Here is a 19,256-nt window from a genome sequence, read left to right as displayed (position 1 = left end):
CTCTGCTTTGTCCGTGGGCTTCCCTGGTGGCACAGGTGGTAAAGAATCTGCCCACAATGCAGGAGACCCAGTTTCGATCCCTGGGTCGGGAAGATCCTCTGGAGGAGGGAATGGCAACCTGCTCCAGTGTTCTTGCCTGGAGAATCCCATGGACAGAGGAGCCTGGTGGGCTACAGTCCATGGTGTTGCAAAGAGTCGACTTTGCACGACTGAAGCGACTTAGCATGCATGCATGCCTTGTTTGCAGCCCTAGGATTTTATATCCAGCTCTCCAGATCTGATGCTGGCAGCGACCAGGTTCCAGGGATGAGAAAGGGGCCAGGTGGGGACTGTGGCAAACTGGTCAGCACACACAACCCCCCACCCCGTAGGGTCATGGACAGCCACTGGAGACATCAGTTCCACATCTCTAACTTCAGGGACGCTTTCTCAATCCTGGCTGCACAACAGAACCACCTGTAGAGCTTTCGAAAAATACTGAGGCCTCAGAGCCTCTAAACCAGAACCTCCGGAGTGGGACCTGGGCTTTCTCAGGACATTCTAATGTTCATCCTGGGCTGAGAAGGGCGGGCTGTGGTTATACCTGAGATGCTGGTGAGCTTTGCAAGTATCTGATGCTGTGGGACAGCCTTTCCTGACCAAGTAAGAAGAGTACAGAGTGAGTGAGAGCTGGGTGGCAGCTGGGAGTCTCTGGGTCAGAGTTCTCCCTGTCTGGTCAGCCCCCAGGGAGTGACTCTGCATCACCCCCCCACCCCAGCATCAGTGTCCTATGAACAACCCTTCACTTCCTGCTTTAGTGCCCTGGCCTCCAGCCTCAGACATTGCATTTGAATGCGAGCTCCCACCACGGGAGCCCTGAGGCCCTTGTCCCCATGGCCCAGGGGGAGATGATCTGAATTTAGCCTTCAGACCCCAGCCTTAGGCACAGTAAAAACAACAGTCAGCCATGGTGGAACCCTGCTCCCTTGTGGTACCAGCAGGAAAAGAACAGCCCAGAGTGGAGAAGGGAAGAGACTTCCCCAAGCCCCTGGGGTGAGACAGGGAAAGGGCCAGAGCTGGAGCCTAGACCCTTCCTCCTTTGTCCAAAGTGGCCAAAGTGCATTTGTAGTTAAACAGGGTGAGTTTGTTATCACTGCTGCAGCGAGGAAAAACACACACCATGGGCAATGACAAAGAACTCAGGGATATTAGAAAGAACCTCTCACTATTTGGACTTTGGTTGGGGCATTTGGGGTGGGGGTGGGGACCTAAGGAAGCAGGGTTTGCTTTAGGTTGGGTGCTGTCAGAAACTGGCGGTCCGGTGGCTAAGAATCCACCTTGCAATACTGGAGATATGGGTTCGATCCCTGGTCAGGAACTAAGATCCCCCAAGCTGCAGGGCAACTAAGCCCATGCACTGCAAGGATGACCCAGCTCAGCCAAAAATAAAGTGAATAGAAAAAAAAAAAACCTGGGGACAATTCTGTGATTAGGTAAGAAGTAGCCATTTCTTTAGCAAGAGAAGGGGATGCTTGGTATTTTGTGGGTGGCAAGTGGCTTTGCGCTTAAACAAGGTCACAGTGTCCTCACTCTAGCTCACTTTATCAGTCTCAGAGTGACTGGAGTCAGTGATGTGTAAGAGTATCCTGGTCCAACAAGACAATGATGTGTCGTAGCTGGATCAGACCCGTTCCAGACTCCAGGGGCCATTTTCTTGTACTTTCTTAATAGTAACCCACATTTCCTGAATCCTCACTAGTGCTCAGATTCCTGTTAATTTTTTAAACTCAGGGGCTGGCAAACTTGGGTGCACCAAATCTAGCCTGCCATCTGTTTTTCATCTAGCCTGTGAGCTAAGCATAGCTCTTATGTTTTTAAATAGTTGTATAAATCAAGCAGAAGATTTTATGACATGTGAAGATTATATGAAATCTTCAGTGTCCAAAAATAAAGGTTTAGTCACACTTACTCATTTCTGTATCATCTAGGGCTGCTTTCATGATACCATGGCAGATTTGAGTAGTTACAACAGACATCATATGGCCTCCAAAGCCGAAAATATTTACTGTCTGGCCTTCTGCAGAAGAAGTTTGCCGGTCCTTGCTTTAAATGGAAATATTCTGTCTATAGCAAATAAATCAACTCTTTAATTCTCTTGATAACCCCAGGGGAATTATTACTTCCATTTTATGGATTAAAGAAATTCAAGGAGATTAAGGGATTTATCTAAACCAGTTTCTTAACTTTGGCACCATTTGACATCTTAGATGGGAAAATTCTTTCTTGTGGGGGCTGACTCATGTGCTACAAGGTGTTTAGCAGCATCCCTGACCTCTGACCATTAGGTACCAGTAACACCCCCAGTACCTTAATCTCAGTTGCTACAACCAAAAATTTCTCCAGACATTGTCCAATGTCCCTTGGAGGCAGAATCCACCCTAGCTGAGAACCACACTGATCTAAGGTCACAAAGCAACAGATGGAGACTTGACCCCTGAACCCATGTGTTCAGTTATTAATCACACTTCCAATGCCCAGGGATGGATTCTTTTGCTCTTGGTGATGGTTTCAGCTGCAGGAAATTTTAATCTCTTCAGTTTTCTCCTGTGGGGAGGCTGACCTGTCAAGCAAGGGATTCTTTAGAAACGAAATCATATCCTTTTCTGACTCTCCTCTGCTCAAACTCTCCCCTGGCTCCACTCCCAGCTGGCTCATAGGAGAAGCTAAAATTCTTATGGTGAGCCCCAAGACCTCTGTGTGATCCAGACCACTTTCTGCTACCCCAGCCCCTGCCCCGTCTCCCACCTCCTCCTAGTCTCCCTCTCCATCAGGCCCCTCCAGCCCCACTGGTCTTCCGTCTGCTTCCCAACATACCAGACACACTCTCACCTCAGGGCCTTTGCACTTGCTGTTCCTGTTGCCCCAGTCCCTCTTCCCACAGCTCTTCAAATGATTGACTCCTTTTAATCCTGGAGGTCTCAGCTCAAATGCCATCAGCTCATATGTCTCCTCTGTTGACCTGATCACGAGTCTACCTGCTCCTCCTCCCCACTCTGCAGTCACTTTCCATCGCTTCGTCCAGTTTTACTTCTTCCACCACTTTCATCACAACCTGAATGTTTTGGTCTTCTTGGAGATTTTCAGAGCTGCCATGGCCTGTATTGGAATTTCTTCCTCCCAGGGGTTTTTTGGTTTCATCTTTATTTTGAACGCCGGAGGCTCCCTTGGGGCAGATCTTCCGAAGAGGGAGCCAGGTGAGTTCTTTAGATCCATCTGGAGAAATACAAGCATACCCCTTTCCCTGTAAGATTAATTTCCCAGATTCCATTGTTTAGTTAGCCCATCTTGATACCAAATGAGCAGAGGAAGAGAAGTTTCCTTCAATTCCTCAAGATGTTTTTCTGCTCTTGTCAAGATATCTCCTTGTGGTAAGTTTAAAAAATTTAAAACAAATAAAGCTGTATTAACAATAGTTATAGGATTAAAGAATATCTTGCATGGGAATCTAGTAAAGTCTGCTCTGGATAGGAAAGATAGAATTGTTCCTGTGTATTCCCCCTTTTTAATTTTTTTATTTGTAGTTTCAGTGTGTGATGTGCTCATTCAACTATGTCTTATGCTTGTGGATTAAAAAGAATGCCTGTAATATGTTTGATAGAAAAAGATTGTAAAAATTGTTTGAATTGCTTAGAGATATAAGCAGGGCCATTGTCTGTTTTTATGCAACTAGGTGTTCCCATTACTGCAAAGCAAGCTAACAGGTGGGTTATAACGTGTTGTGTAGCTTCACCTAAAAGAGGTGTGGCCCATATAAAAGAAGAATTTGTATCAATATAGACATGTAAAAAAGAAGATGGAGAAAGCTCAGGGCAATGAGTCACATCCATTTGCCATATTTCTTTGGGTTGTAATCCTCGAGGATTGATACCTTGTGAAATGGGTCGAAGATGTAGGAGTCTACAAGTAGAGCAATTACTAATGATTTCTTTAGCATGGCGGTATAGAATTTTCCAAATCTGGTATAAGGAGCCAGCATTATTATGTAATAGAGCATGTTGTTCTTTAGGAGTAGCAAAAAAAACGAGCTTATCAGTTTGTTCATTACCATAAGTCATTGGACCGGGAAGGCCGGAATGTGCTCGAATATGAGTAATATATAATAATGGATTGTAATTCAAGAAAAAGTTGTTGAATAATAGATTGATTAGAATTTATAGTAGAATTTTCTATATTTTTTAATACAAAAACTGAATATGAGGAGTCAGAAACTATATTAATAGGGTAAGGATGTAGGTGAATAACCTGAATAAGAGCATATAATTCATTTTGTTGAGCAGAATGAAATTTAGTATAAAAGACTTTATATTTTTTGAGAAACCAAAATGAGGCTTTAGAGTTTTTACTCCCATCTATATAGAAAACATCAGCTTGACGTATAGGTTGTGATGTAACAATGTGAGAGATAATAAATTCAGTATTTTTGAAGAAATTTCAAAGTTTATTAGAAGGATAATGAAATGAAATTTTTCCAAAATAGTCTAAGAAGGCTATTTGAAAATTGGTAGAAGTTTGTAATGCATTTTCAAATTGAGTTTCATTAATAGATAATACAATTTTATGGGGATTGGAGCCAATCAAAGTCTTAGTTCTATTTCTCCCATTGATAATTATTAGAGCGATTAAATCAAGATAGGGCGTAAGTGACTTTGTCCCTCTAAAATGTGTATAGATCCATTCTACCGGGTGTTCTTGTTGGGCAAGAAGTCTGGTGGGAGAATGGAGAGAAGGGAGTATAAACAACTCTCTAATATGAGTAAGAAATTGTTTTTGTAATTTATTTTGTACTAAATTCATGAGTTTACTAAAATACACGAGTTCCTCTCGTGTATCTTGTGAAAGTGAATGAGGGCTATTTAAATCAAGGTCTCCTTTCAAAGTATTAAATAAATTAGTCAGTTGATAATTTGCAATGCCCAAAGAGGGTCTAATCCAGTTTATATCACCTAAAAGTTTTTGAAAATCATTCAAGGTTGATAATTTATCCATACGAATTTGTGTTAGTTGGGGAGTGACATTTTGTCTATTAACAATAGATCCTAAGTAATGGTAAGGTGTAGAGGTTTGAATTTTTTCAGGGGCAATAATTAATCCAGAGTCTTTTAAGCATCGTTGAGCTATATTAAACATACGTTGAGTCTCTAAAACAGATGGGGCCAAAAACAGTATATCGTCCATATAATGAATAACAAGAAAGTCAGGAAATTGTTTTCTCACAGGTTCAAGGGCTTTGGCTACATAATATTGACACATGGTGGGAGAATTCATCATTTCTTGAGTCAATACAGTCCATTGATATCATTTATGAAGCCTGATATGATTAGGAAAAGGAAGAGAGAAGGCAAATCTTTCTCAGTCTAGAGGATGTAAAGATATAGTAAAAAAGCAATCCTGTAAATCTATAATAATAATATGCCAGTTTTGAGGAATAGTGGTAGGTGATGGAATTCCTGGTTGTAATGCACCCATAGGTTTCATAGATGCATTAGCTTTTCTAAGGTCTGTTGCTGCTGCTGCTGCTGCTAAGTCACTTCAGTCGTGTCCGACTCTGTGCAACCCCATAGGTGGCAGCCAACCAGGCTCCCCCGTCCCTGGGATTCTCCAGGCAAGAACACTGGAGTGGGGTGCCATTTCCTTGTCCAATGCATGAAAGTGAAAAGTGAAAGTGAAGTCGCTCAGTCATGTCCGACTCTTCGTGACCCCATGGACTGCAGCCCACCAGGCTCCTCCATCCATGGGATTTTCCAGGCAAGAGTACTGGAGTGGGGTGCCATTGCCTTCTCTGTCTAAGATCTGTTAAGAGATGCCATTTGTTAGATTTCTTTTTTATTACAAAAAGGGGAGAATTCCAAGGAGAACAAGATTCCTCAATATGTTTCAATTTCAATTGTATATAGATAAAGTTCCTTAGCAGTCTCTAGTTTCTCTTTTGTAAGGGGCCACTGCTCTGTCCAAACAGGCTCGTCACTTTCCAAGTTATTTTAATAATTGCATCGTTTGTTAAGTGAGCAGTGGCCCATAGGAAAAACATAGAATACATATTTGAGCTTGTCATTGCATAAGTAAATAATCTTCCTATTAAATTAAGGGGTGCATCTATAACATAAGATCATAATGCTGTGGGCTGGCCTTCTGGTCCCTCACATGGATATATTTGGACACTTTGATAAACCTCTTGTACTTTGGTTTGAGAAACTCCTGCAATCTGGCAAGAAATTCTCTGGATAGGCCACGATTTGGGCCATAAATGTTTGGAGATAATAGTAATATCAGATCCAGTATCAAGAAGACCAGAAAATTTTTTGCCATTAATTTTGATATTTATATTTGGTTAGGTATATTCAGATATAATTGATGTCTATAAGGATTGTTTTTGATCTGTACTGCCGAATCCATCTGTCCACATACCATCAGAGGAGTTAATAGAAATGTAAGGTAAAAGAAGTAATTGAGCAATTTTATCTCCCTTTTTAAATTGCCATAATATCTGAGATAACATAATTTGAATTTCTCCCTTATAATCTGAATCAATTACTCCAGGGTGAACAGTAAATCTTTAGAAGTCAGACTAGATTGGCCAAGTAAAAGACTGAAGGTTTGTGGGGGTAGGGGTCCAAAAGTCTGGCAGGTATTCTAAAAGGGACTGCTTGAGGAAAAAGGAGAAAATCGTTTAGGTATATCACTGGCAGCACTGCCGGATGTTGAGGGTTTGAGGGAAAAGATGAAGTTTGCCCCTGGTTTTTGTGGATGGGGACCTGGGGAGTCCCCAGCTTGGAGTTTCCTGAAATAGGCTTTCCTTCAACATCATATTTAGACCGACATTCCCTGACCCAATGTGTTTTATCTCCACATGCAAAACATCTTTCATCCCCCTTTTTAAAAGCAGCAGCAATTGTTTCAATTAGCATTTGCATTTTTTGAGTTTCTGATCCTAAATTGCGACAAGCCTTCAATAGTCGATAATAGCCCCAGTCTCATGGATTGGAGCGATAGCTCTTTGACATTTCTGATTTGCATTCTCATAAGCAAGCAGTTTTCCTAGTTGCCTTTTGGCTTCTTCTCCAATAACACTATGGGAAATAGAAACTTCCAATCTAGCTAAAAAATCATCATAGGCTTCATTAGGTCCTTGAAATACTTTTGTGTAGCTGCCTTTAGGTTCCCCCTGAAGAGTAATTCGATCCCAACTTCAAGGGCAACTTACTTCAGTTGCTCATGTAATAAGGGAGGGCATTGTATTTGGGCTTTCACTGCATCAAACTGCCCTGTACCGGTTAACATTTCAAAAGTAATTTGATTTTGGGGAGCGCCAGCTCGAGCATTAGAATTGGCATGGTCTCGGGCTACATCCTGAAACCACATTGTCCATTGAAGATATTCTCCTGGCTTAAGAAGAGCCTTTATCAAAAGTCACCAATCATAAGGAACAAAATTTCCAATAGAACATGCCATAGAGTTTAAAAGTTCCTTAGTAAAGGGAGAATGAGGGCCATACATAGTTACAGCTTTTTTCATTTGTTGCATGTGAGAAAAATCAATGTTTTTGTATTGAGGTATAATTTGCCCTTGAGCATTAGGATTTTTGAAAACAGGAAATGTGGAAAAGTCATCAGCCTCAGAGATTCGAGATTGTAAAGCCAGCAATCCAGAAAGCCGTCATCGTGAAGGAGAATGAGTAGATAGTGTTTTCTCATAAATATGAGTATAAGCTAAAGGTGTATCATTGTCATCAAGGAAAGTATTGTCAGCCTCAGAAGAGTCATTATCAGAGTCATCTTGTCCTTGAGTTGAGAGGACTTTTGGTTTGGTGCCCGTTGCAAGAGAAGGAGGAGCACTTGGGGCAACCAGAGCAGTGCTGGTGGGAAAATTCTGAAATATTTTATGTTGTTCTAATTGGGCCTTTTGTAAAGTTTCATCATCTAATTCATATTCATGTAACAAGTGTTCTGCCTGTTGTCGATTATCAGGGGGGCTAGAATTTCCTTGAAATGGCAAAATTACAGCTTTAATGAGGGCCCATAAGGGCCAGAAATCCATTGGAATATTTTTTCCCCATCTTGTGGCTGATTCAACATTCTCTTTAACCTGATTCCAAATCTCTAAATCAAAAGTACCTTCATCAGGGAACCAGGGGTTATGTTCAATTACCGTTTGGAGACAAGCCTCTATTCACTGACATGAAACCGCGAGTCCTTGAACTTTAAATAAATGATGAAGCAAAGTAGAAAAGTGGTGGGGCTTTCCAGCCGTTTGTCCCATTACCCTGCACTTACCGACCCCAGTAGGTCCAGAGTCACTCCGTGAGCTTGCCAAGGGTGTACTCCAGGTCCCTGTTCAGGCGCCACTTGTTTCGGTCTTGACAGATGAGAACCTGGGGAAAGGAATCAACGAAAAGAAGACGAAGAAAAGAAGGACGCGGGGGACCCAAGTCTCTAGTGGAACAAGGGTTCTTTAATCATGGCAGCATGTGCATATGTATTGTTATACACGGAAGCTTTAGGCAGGAAAATAAAGTTGAGCAAAAACACCGAAAGCAAAAGCATAACAACAGTAACTAAGGGAATAACAATCGTCACAGGGCCAGAAGACAACCCATGTATTGGAAATAGGAACATGACTAAGTAGTTCTATAGAAAAGTAAAAGGTTACTGAAAGGAATCCACGTACATGTTCCATCTCATGACCTCAGTCCTGAGAACTGAGTGCAGCTCTGCTGGTTCCTGTTTTCCAGGAACTGATAAGGAACAAAAGGCGCTTGAGAAACAGAAAACATATAGGATTCCTTAACATTAAACGTTCTCTGACACCCGAAGTTTTATTTCTTGATTATTGTCAGTCATTGTCTCTAGAATAGTGCTTTCATGGGAGCAAGGACATTGTCCTATATTATTCAGTGTGTACCCCAAGCTGATGGTCAATAGTACACAGTAGGTGCTCAATAAATGCATTTTGAATGAGTGGTAGATTGGAGTCACCCATCCCATTGCTGATCCATTAACACTCATAGCTGGTCTTTCCCAAACATCCCCTTGACAATAACAGTTGAGGTTAGCCTAGGCTTGAGTTATGGCTTGTCCAGCTGCCTTGCAGCTAACTTCCTGCCCCCAGGCCTGAAGCCCTCTCCTAATAGGAACAGGTTGGGTAGAAGGATGGAATTTTGAGTGTTTTTTTTTTTTTTTTTTAATCCAATGACTAGTATAGGCTGGGACCTGAGGAAGTACTCTTGATTGACTGCACAAGAAGGGGACGCTTCTGTCCCACCTGCTACATCCCACTAAAGACCTCGTGCTCTTTCCTCCTAGCTGCTGTGCGGAAAAACGGCCTGCACGCTGTGCCCACGGAGATGCAATTCATTGCCGGCACAGAAGAGTGAGTTCTCCTGGTGATATTCATAGAGGAGCCCGTGCTTGATCCAAGGAGAGGATGAACAAGAATTCCATGCTGCAGGCAATCCCCACCCCCCATTCTTCTCCCGATGACCCAATGCCCAAATTTCCACTACTTCTCCCTGAGCTCCAGCCTCCTTGAAAAAAGAATATGTGGGATGGGCAGGGGAGTACAGTAAACCCCTAAAGGTCTGCTGAGGTGAAGGGTCTGGAAGGAGGGGCCAGAAGAGCAGGAGGCGCAAACCACATGACCGTCAAGGAGGAGAGGGTGTACCGGGCCAAGCTAAAGCTTTGTCTGCAGACAAAAGATCCCCAGACAGTAGCAGCCCTTCACACCTGTGTGACTCAGGACGCACCTGGACATTGATGGCACAGCTAGTCTTTGGTGTCTTTTGTATGCAGCAGCAAGGATATAAGACCTGGGTGCTTGGGGTCAAGCAGACTTGACTTTGAACCCTGGCTTTGCCACTTACCGGCTCTGTTGATTTGCACACATCACTCCCCCTCTCTGAAACTCAGTTTCACCTACCAACTGGACATGATGTCAAAACCCACCTGGGTTCTTTTTGAGGGTTGTTTTTGAGATTAAATGAGATCATGTAGATAAAGCCAGTTGTTAGGCCTTCCATGCACAGATGGTAATGCTTGTTATTAATGGTATCATTATCTCAATTTCATGATGATGAAGCAAACAGCAGGGAGTAAAGTGACTTGCTCAAGGCATCATTGCTGGGCATCAGTCAGGTCTGTTTCTTTCATTCAGCAAATTTATAGAGAACTTACTATGAGCCAGGTACTGTCAGGCACATGGCAACGAACAGGAGAACAAAGCATTGCAAAGCAGGCCAGGGAGGGGGTTGGGAGAGGGAAAAGGCAGTATTTAAATGTGTGTCAGGGGAGACCTCACTAAGAAGGTCATTCTTGGGCAAACACCTGGGGGAGGTGAAGGGTCCTAGGGAATCTGTGGGAAGAACATTCTTAGCAGAGGGGACAGCAGGTACAAAGCCCTGAGAGTTCAAGGCAGCCAGGATGGTAGTGTGGCTGGAGGTGGGGTCACAGAGATTGCTTGTATGGCAGGAGGGCACTGGTTGGGGACAGAGCATGTGGGACCCCACAGGCCACTGATGTAGTTTTGACTTTGAATGAGATGGGAATGGATGGAGGGTCTAGCAGATAAGGACATGATTTTACATTAGTTTGTCTTATCCTGAGGCCTGTGCTCCTCCCTGGCACCGTGTTTGGGGGCTTTGAGTCCACCTTTGATATACGGGTTCTGTAGTTGGCCCTGCCACTCACCACCTTGCAACCTGGGAATCTGTTTTAACCATCTACCCAGGCAAAGCTTGTGCTGAGTCTGTTGGAAAAGAACTGATCCCTACCCTCAGGAACTCCATGTCCATTGGTTGCAGACCCCAGCCCCACTCGCAGTTCAGTTCAGTTCAGTTGCTCAATCGTGTCTGACTCTTTGAGACCCCATGGACTGTAGCATACCAGGCTTCCATGTCTATCACCAGCTCTCAGAGCTTGCTCAAACTCATGTCCGTCGAGTCGGTGATGCCATCCAACCATCTCATCCTCTGTCGTCCCCTTGTCCTCCTGCCTTCAATCTTTCCCAGCATCAGGGTCTTTTCAAATGGGTTAGTTTTTCATCAAGTGGCCAAAGTATTGGAGTTTCAGCTTTAGTATCAGTCCTTCCAAAGAATATTCAGGACTGATTTCCTTTAGGATGGACTGATTGGATCTCCCTGCAGTCCAAGGGACTCTCAAGAGTCTTCTCCAGCACCACAGTTCAAAAGCATCAATCCTTCAGTGCTCAGCTTTATAGTCCAACTCTCACATTCATACATGACTACTGGAAAAACGATAGCCTTGACCAGATGGACCTTTGTTGGCAAAGTAATGTCTCTGCTTTTTAATATGCTGTCTAGGTTGGTCATAGCTTTCCTTCCAAGGAGTAAGCATCTTTTAATTTCATGGCTGCAATCACCATCTGCAGTGATTTTGGAGCCTAAAAAAAATAAAGTCTGACACTGTTTCCATTGTTTCCCCATCTATTTGCCATGAAGTGATGGGATCAGGTGCCATGATCTTCGTTTTCTGAATGTTGAGCTTTAAGCCAACTTTTTCACTCTCCTCTTTCACTTTCGTCAAGAGGCTCTTTAGTTCTTCTTCACTTTCTGCCATAAGGGTGGTATCATCTGCATATCTGAGGTTATTGATATTTCTCCCAGCAATCTTGATTCTAGCTTGTGCTTCACCCGGCCCTGCATTTTGCATGATGTACTCTGCATAGATGTTAAATAAACAGGGTGACAACACACAGCCTTGATGTACTCCTTTCCCAATTTGGAACCAGTCCGTTGTTGCAGTTTAACTGTTGCTTCTTGACCCGATACAGATTTCTCAGGAGGCAGGTCAGGTGGTCTGGTATTCCCATCTGTTGAAGAATTTTCTTCAGTTTGTTGTGATCCACACAATCAAAGGCTTTGGCATAGTCAATAAAGCAGAAGTAGATATTTTTCTGGAACTCTCTTGCTTTTTCTATGATCCAATGGATGTTGGCAATTTGATCTCTGGTATCCCTGCCTTTTCTAAATCCAGCTTGAACATCTGGAAGTTCTTGGTTCATGTATTGTTGAAGCCTGTCTTGGAGAATTTTGAGCATTACTTTACTAGCGTGTGAGATGAGTGCAATTGTGCAGTAGTGTGAACATTCTTTGGCATTGCCTTTCTTTGGGATTGGAATGAAAACTGACCTTTTCCAGTCCTATGGCCACTGCTGAGTTTTCCAAATTTGCTGGCATATTGAGTACAGCACTTTCACAGAATTATCTTTTAGAATTTGAAATAGCTCAGCTGGAGTTCCATCACCTCCACTAGCTTGGTTTGTAGTGATACTTCCTAAGGTCCACTTGACTTCGGACTCTAGGATGTCTTACTCTAGGTGAGTGATCACACCATCATGGTTATCTGGGTCATGAAGATCTTTTTTGTTTAGTTCTTATGTGTATTATTGCCACCTCTTCTTAATATCTTCTGCTTCTGTTAGGTCCATAATGTTTCTGTCCTTCATTGTGCCCATCTTTGCATGAAATGTTCCCTTGGTATCTCTAGTTTTCCTGAAGAGATCTCTAGTCTTTCCCATTCTATTGTTTTCCTCTATTTCTTTGCATTGTTCACTGAGGAAGGCTTTCTTATCTCTCCTTGCTATTCTTTGGAACTCTGCATTCAGATGGGTATATCTTTCCTTTTCTCATTTGCCTTTAGCTTGTCTTCTTTTCTGTGATTACAGTTTCAGTGTCTTCCCTCTGATGCCCTCTCGAAACACATACCGTCTTACTTGGGTTTCTCTTACCTTGGACGTGGGGTATCTCTTCATGGCTGCTCCAGCAAAGCACAGCCGCTGCTCCTTACCTTGGATGAGAGGTATCTCCTCATGGCCGCCGCTCCTGACCTTGAACATGGAGTAGCTCCTCTAGGCCCTCCTGTGCCCATGCAGCCACTGCTCCTTGGACGTGGGGTTGCTCCTCTCAGCCGCCGCCCCTACCAGGGATCAAACCGAACTGTGGTGTTGGAGAAGACTCTTGAGAGTCCCTTGGACTGCAAGGAGATCCAACCAGTCCATTCTAAAGGAGATCAGTCCTGGGTGTTCTTTGGAAGGACTGATGCTAAAGCTGAAACTCCAATACTTTGGCCATCTTATGTGAAGAGTTGACTCATTGGAAAGACCCTGATGCTGGGAGGGATTTGGGGGCAGGAGGAGAAGGGGATGACAGAGGATGAGATGGCTGGATGGCATCACTGACTCGATGGACGTGAGTTTGAGTGAACTCCGGGAGTTGGTGATGGACAGGGAGGCCTGGCGTGCTGCAATTCATGGGGTCTCAAAGAGTTGGACACGACTGAGCAACTGAACTGAACTGTCTTCTTTTCACAGCTATTTGTAAGGCCTCCTCAGACAATGATTTTGCCTTTTGAATTTCTTTTTCTTGGGGATGGTCTTGATCACTGCCTCCTGTACAAGGTCATGAATCTCCATCCATAGTTCATTGGGCACTCTGTCTATCAGATCCTAATCCCTTGAATCTATTTGTCACTTCCACTGTATAATCGGAAGTGATTTGATTTAGGTCATACCTGAATGGTCTAGTGGTTTTCCCTTCTTTCTTCAAGCCCCACTCTGGGCCTCAGTTTTCCATCCAAACAAGGAAGGGGGTACACAAGAAGAACACTTTCTGCTCTTATTCTCCTGTGAGGCTCAGTCTGGTTGGAGCCCCAGGTCCGAGGGAGCCCACAGGTCCCTGACTGGGCCTCTCACCCTGGATAATCAAGCATGGCATCTGTCTCCAGCTGCTTCCAGCCCTTGTCTTCTTTTTAGACCCCAGATCACATCCCCACCACCCACTGGAGAAGCGGCCCCTCATGTTAGTAATTAAAGCCCCAAGATAGTTGAAGTGTCTTACATTCTTTAAAAAAAATTGATTTGTTACACAAAACAATTCTTAATTTGATCCACTAATAAACATTTTATAATTTCACAAGTAAAAAGAAAAAGAACTCTTAAACAAAAAGAAAAATGTACTCAGCACCTCACTCCCAAAGATAGATTAGAAGAGTTAAGTGAATACTATTCTAGACCATTTATCTATATATGTGTGTGTGTGTGTGTATTTTTAACAAAATAACTAACCATGCTACATATGCCATTTTATAACCTATCATCTCAGCTAATTGAGTGTAGTGGATGTCTTTTCACCTCAATAAATTTGTGTCAGCATCATTATCTTTTATATAATTATAATTATATAATTAACAATTTTTGACTTTATTATTTCCCAAATTTGTAAATTTTTATAAATTTGTAAATTTGTGTCAGCATCATTATCTTTTATATAATCATATAATTATAATTATATGATTATATAATTAACAATTTTTGACTTTATTATTTCCCAAACTCCCCAAAGGTACAAGGAAAATAACCCAGAAAATACAAATAAAAAGTAAAAGAGGAGAAAAAATCCATAATTCCATCCCCACGAAAATCCCCAAAGCAACTTTGTGTATATCATTCTAGACTTTTCTTAATACTCATATATTCATGAAATATGTGCATATTTTTAAAATAAAAGAAGTAAGTAGTGTTGTTACCTACCTTTTCACTTTATATAATGGGCATCTTTCCTCTGAATAAATACCCATCTAAATCACCATTTTTAATAACTGCTTTGGTATTCCATCCAGAAACAGGATCGTCTTAATCTAGCCAATCCTTTTTTGATGGATCTTTAAATGAAGTTTTCCATTTAAGTTATATTTAACACCAAGTATTAGTTTAGGACAACTCGTTAGAGTAGAACACTTAAGCTGAAGGGTTGCACATTTTTAGAAGTGTTTGATTCCTATGCCAATTGCCTTCTAGAAAGTTCACTTAGCTCTCCCATCCCAGGCAGTGTGTTTCTCCATAAGGCCAGGAATTCTGAATGGCTTCTCTTTGGGTTTGTTTAAAGCAAAGACTGCCCTGAGGAGGCAGAGGCTCCAACGGATCTCCACCCTACCTCCAAGAAGGAGGAGGAATATCGCAGGAACATCTGGAAGGGCTTCCTCATCTCCATCCCCTACTCGGCCAGCATCGGGGGCACCGCCACCCTCACAGGCACAGCCCCCAACCTCATCCTGCTCGGCCAGCTCAAGAGGTAAGAGCAAGTGCTCCCTGTCCCTGGCACTGGGGCTTCTGCCTCTTCTACTCCTCTCCTCCTCCTTCACCCAACATCCAGGGATGTGTCTTGGGTGTCTACCATTGTCCAGGCTCTGGGGACCCAGCGATGCACAAAGCTCAGCAAAATTCCTGCTCTGGGGAACTTGCATTCTGGTGGGAGAGACAAACAATAAAGGAAAAAGCAAGAGAATATATAGTATGTTGGTGTGTTATGTTATGAAATAAGATCGAGCAGAAGAAGGGGGCAGAGGTAACAGGAGTGGGTGCTGTTTTATCTGGGTTGGTTGGTATTGTGCCATCCCTCTAATATGGTGACACTTGAGCAGAGACCTAGAAGCAAGGGGGTGAACTTTGTGGACGCAGGAGGAAAGAGCACCCCAGACAGAAGGGATAGCCTGTACAAAGGTGGGAAGCAGCACAAAGACTGGCCAGGCTGGGGTGCAGAAGGGGGTAAGGTACGAAGACCAGGGCAGTCATTGTCAGGGGAGTCAGAGGAGAGCTGAGAGCAGAGGGGTGACATGACCTGACATCTTCTAAGACCAGCCCCAGTGGGAGGTACTGCTGTGTGGCTGTGATGTCCCGTGAGAAGCCTTACAGCCAGGCACATGGACTAGCAGTGGAGGGGACTCTGCCAAGTAAAATCTCCCTGTCACCAAAACTGTTCAAACAGAGGTTGAGTGGCCATTTGTCAGGGCATGAGACTCAAAGAGATGGATTCTCTGATGGTTTGACATCAATTCCATTTTTCAAAACCTCTTAGTCTGAAGATGTTAAAAATCCTTATATTTCAAGATTCTAAGTATTTTCAGATTCCAAGATTCTAATTATTTTCAGATTCCAAGATTCTGAGAGGTGGGGTTTCTAAGATTTTGTTACCATGGAGATGTGCCATATATTAAATTAATACACATGAATCCAAATGTAAGCATTTAACAAACAAACAGCAACAAAATTTTCTGATATTCAACATGGCTCCATGTGCTGGCTGACGTCTTTATCTGGTATTCAGCCAAAGAATCAAGGATTTATAGGGATGATGGAGGAAAAGCTAACTGCATTGGTCTTCCTGAGAGTGGGTTTGGTGTTCGTAAGTCAGTTCCATACTTGTGGGTAGTCGAAGTTATTTTCATGAGAAAACTTAAGTACACCCGTGTCTTACCTCACAGGCTGATTTTAAAACCTTAACTCTCTACCATATTCTAAGGTTCTCAAATCCTTTGATTTTTAGTTCAGTTCAGTTGCTCAGTTGTGTCCAACTATTTGCGACCCCATGAATCACAGCATGCCAGGCCTCCCTGTCCATCACCAACTCCCAGAGTTCACCCAAACTCATGTGCATTGAGTCGGTGATGCCATCCAGCCATCTCATCCTCTGTTGTCCCCTTCTCCTCCTGCCCCCCAATCCCTCCCAGCATCAGGGTCTTTTCCAATGAGTCAACTCTTCGCATGAGGTGGCCAAAGTATTGGAGTTTCAGCCTCAGCATCAGTCCTTCCAAAGAACACCCAGGACTGATCTCCTTTAGAATGGATTGGTTGGATCTCCTTGCAGTCCAAGGGACTCTCAAGAGTCTTCTCCAGCACCATAGTTCAAAAGCATCAACACTTCGGTGCTCAGCTTTCTTCACAGTCCAACTCTCACATCCATACTTGACTACTGGAAAAACCATGGCCTTGATTAGACGGACCTTTGTTGGCAAAGTAATATCTCTGCTTTTGAATATGCTATCTATGTTGGTCATAACTTTCCTTCCAAGGAATAAGTGTCTTTTAATTTCATGGCTGCAAACACCATCTGCAGTGATTTTGGAGCCCCCAAAATTAAGTCTGACACTGTTTCCACTGTTTCCCCATCTATTTCCCATGAAGTGATGGGACCAGATGCCATGATCTTAGTTTTCTGAATGTTGAGCTTTAAGCCAACTTTTCCACTCTCTTCTTTCACTTTCATCAAGAGGCTTTTTAGTTCCTCTTCACTTTCTGCCATAAGTGTGGTGTCATCTGCATATCTGAGGTTATTGATATTTCTCCCAGCAATCTTGATTCCAACTTGTGCTTTTTCCAGCCCAGCGTTTCTCATGATGTACTCTGCATATAAGTTAAATAAGCAGAGTGACAACATACAGCCTTGACATACTCCTTTTCCTATTTGGAACCAGTCTGTTGTTCCATGTCCAGTTCTAACTGTTGCTTCCTGGCCCGCATATAGGTTTCTCAAGAGGCAGGTCTGTAAAAAACAGTGATTCTCAGCCATGGGTGCGTTTAGAGTCTCCAGGGAAGGTGAAAAAAAATATGCTTGGATCTCAGCTGCAGAGATGCTGATTTCAGAGGCTGGGAATGGGGGCCAGGCATTGATCTTTTCCCAGTTGATTTCAGCCCCCTCTTTGCTGTCTTTTCATCTCCATTCTTTGAGCAAGGCCTGGCTGTGAGACTGAAAACCAGAAGCCAAGATGGTTCTGCTTCAGATATGGGGACCATCTGGGATGACCCGTTTGTCTCCTCGGTTAGCAGGAAGTGCCAGCAAAGGGGCAGTCGGCTGGGAGGACAAAGCAGGGTGTTCGGTGTTAGTTCTTGCTGGAGGCTGTCCACAGGGAAGGACAGGAAAGATGGGGGTTCTGAGGCCCTCAGGGGCTGGTCCTGAGTTGGGGGATGGGGGACATGGGAGGGCATTTGCTGTCAGAGGGTTTTCAGGCTGCTTATTCGCTCTGATATGAGCAAGGCTTGAAAAGATATTGGGGGAAAATGCTGGAACTTTAAGTAAAAGTATCCAACATGAAGGATTTTGAGTAAAGGTCATGCAAATTACATGCAAAACGTATACAACATTTAATTGCATAAGCCTGGAACTTCTCATCGGGAAGGAAGGTATTTGAAAGGAATATGGGGTTTATATGAGATTCTGATTTTCCAGCAGGGCACCTGGGGAGACAGGGAAATGGCTGCCCTGAGTGTTCACCTTGGTCTTCGCTCCCCAAGTACATTGTATTGGTTTATTCTGATCACACCCGATGTTGGCCAAAAAGTTCATTTGGGGTTGTTTTTTCCAGACCATTAAAAAATGGAACGAACTTTTTGGGCAACCCAATATATTACTCAGAAAATACAGGGGGGGAAATGTGAAGACCTTCAGCGCCACTGAATGCCGAGCACACTTCCTTTGGTTTTCCCTGTAGGGATGTGTGCACCCATCCATCTGGCTGACGCTGGCGGGCTCTCACCTCCCTCTTTTCCCCAGTTTCTTCCCGCAGTGCGACGTGGTGAACTTCGGCTCCTGGTTCATCTTCGCCTTTCCTCTCATGCTGCTGTTCCTGTTGGTGGGCTGGCTCTGGATCTCCTTCCTCTATGGAGGGATAACCCTGAGGTACCCGGGCACTTAACTTGAGCTTTGCGGTAGATGGAACCGGGATGGAGTCCCAGCTTCCCGCTCCCTAGCGAGTGACCCTCCTAAGTCCTTCCAGCTTCAGTCGGATGTAGTACCCGTAGTCATCCTGGCCTCCCAGGGAGTGGGGATTACAGGTGGTGTGGGTTCTTGCCTGCTGAGCCCAGGCCCTGGGTGAATGCCACCCACCATCAATAATCACTAATTGTATTGTTCCCTAAGTCAGGTCCACACTCGCCCCACAGGAAATGACGTGCAGTGTTTCTTATTTCATGGGGCCTCAGTACAGGAGGCAATTTGGGGCAGCCTGAGGACAAGGTATCAAACAACACTGACTCCGATAGTGAGAAAAATATTCCTTTATCAACGCTGCTTATGCTGGGGAGAAAGTCTCAGTAAGGTGGGGAAAAACTTTAACACCTCTCTAACATTTGCAAATCATCCTTTTAAAAAAGGAAGAGCAAGCCTCAGGCCCAGAGACAAGCCAGCAGTGGTATCCAGCCAGACGTAATAATGTTGCTTTGCTTTCACATCTTTATTTTTATGGGTACTTTCTATGTATGACAAGTGACTCTTGTTTGCTATTTATGGGAGTGATAGAAAGCTTTCTATTTAAAGATCTGCTTTTAGTTAAAATGCTAAATCTAGTTGGAGCCCGTGGCACATGGACATAGGAACATTTGTAAAGGGAGTCATGAATGTGTCAGTTCACTTCAGTTCAGTTGCTCAGTCGTGTCTG

At 43.5% G+C, this 19,256-nt stretch overlaps 1 protein-coding gene across 4 annotated transcripts in view; it reads left to right on the top strand.

Moving 5' to 3' along the window:
- The window catches only part of SLC13A3 (solute carrier family 13 member 3), an 83,659-nt gene that overhangs the window by 40,093 nt on the left and 24,310 nt on the right, over nt 1-19,256 (top strand). For 3 of the 4 annotated variants that reach the window (XM_025000636.2, XM_059892631.1, NM_001080288.2), the window contains 3 exon segments: nt 9,339-9,405; nt 14,933-15,118; nt 18,374-18,499. In XM_025000636.2, the coding sequence (XP_024856404.1) occupies nt 9,339-9,405; nt 14,933-15,118; nt 18,374-18,499 (379 nt within the window). 4 annotated transcript variants of the gene reach the window in all.

Source organism: Bos taurus, chromosome 13, assembly GCF_002263795.3.
Source record: "Bos taurus isolate L1 Dominette 01449 registration number 42190680 breed Hereford chromosome 13, ARS-UCD2.0, whole genome shotgun sequence".
NCBI classification, from domain to species: domain Eukaryota; kingdom Metazoa; phylum Chordata; class Mammalia; order Artiodactyla; family Bovidae; genus Bos; species Bos taurus.
The sequence above is the reverse complement of the archived record's forward strand: the minus strand, read 5'-3'. Positions and strand labels throughout refer to the sequence as shown.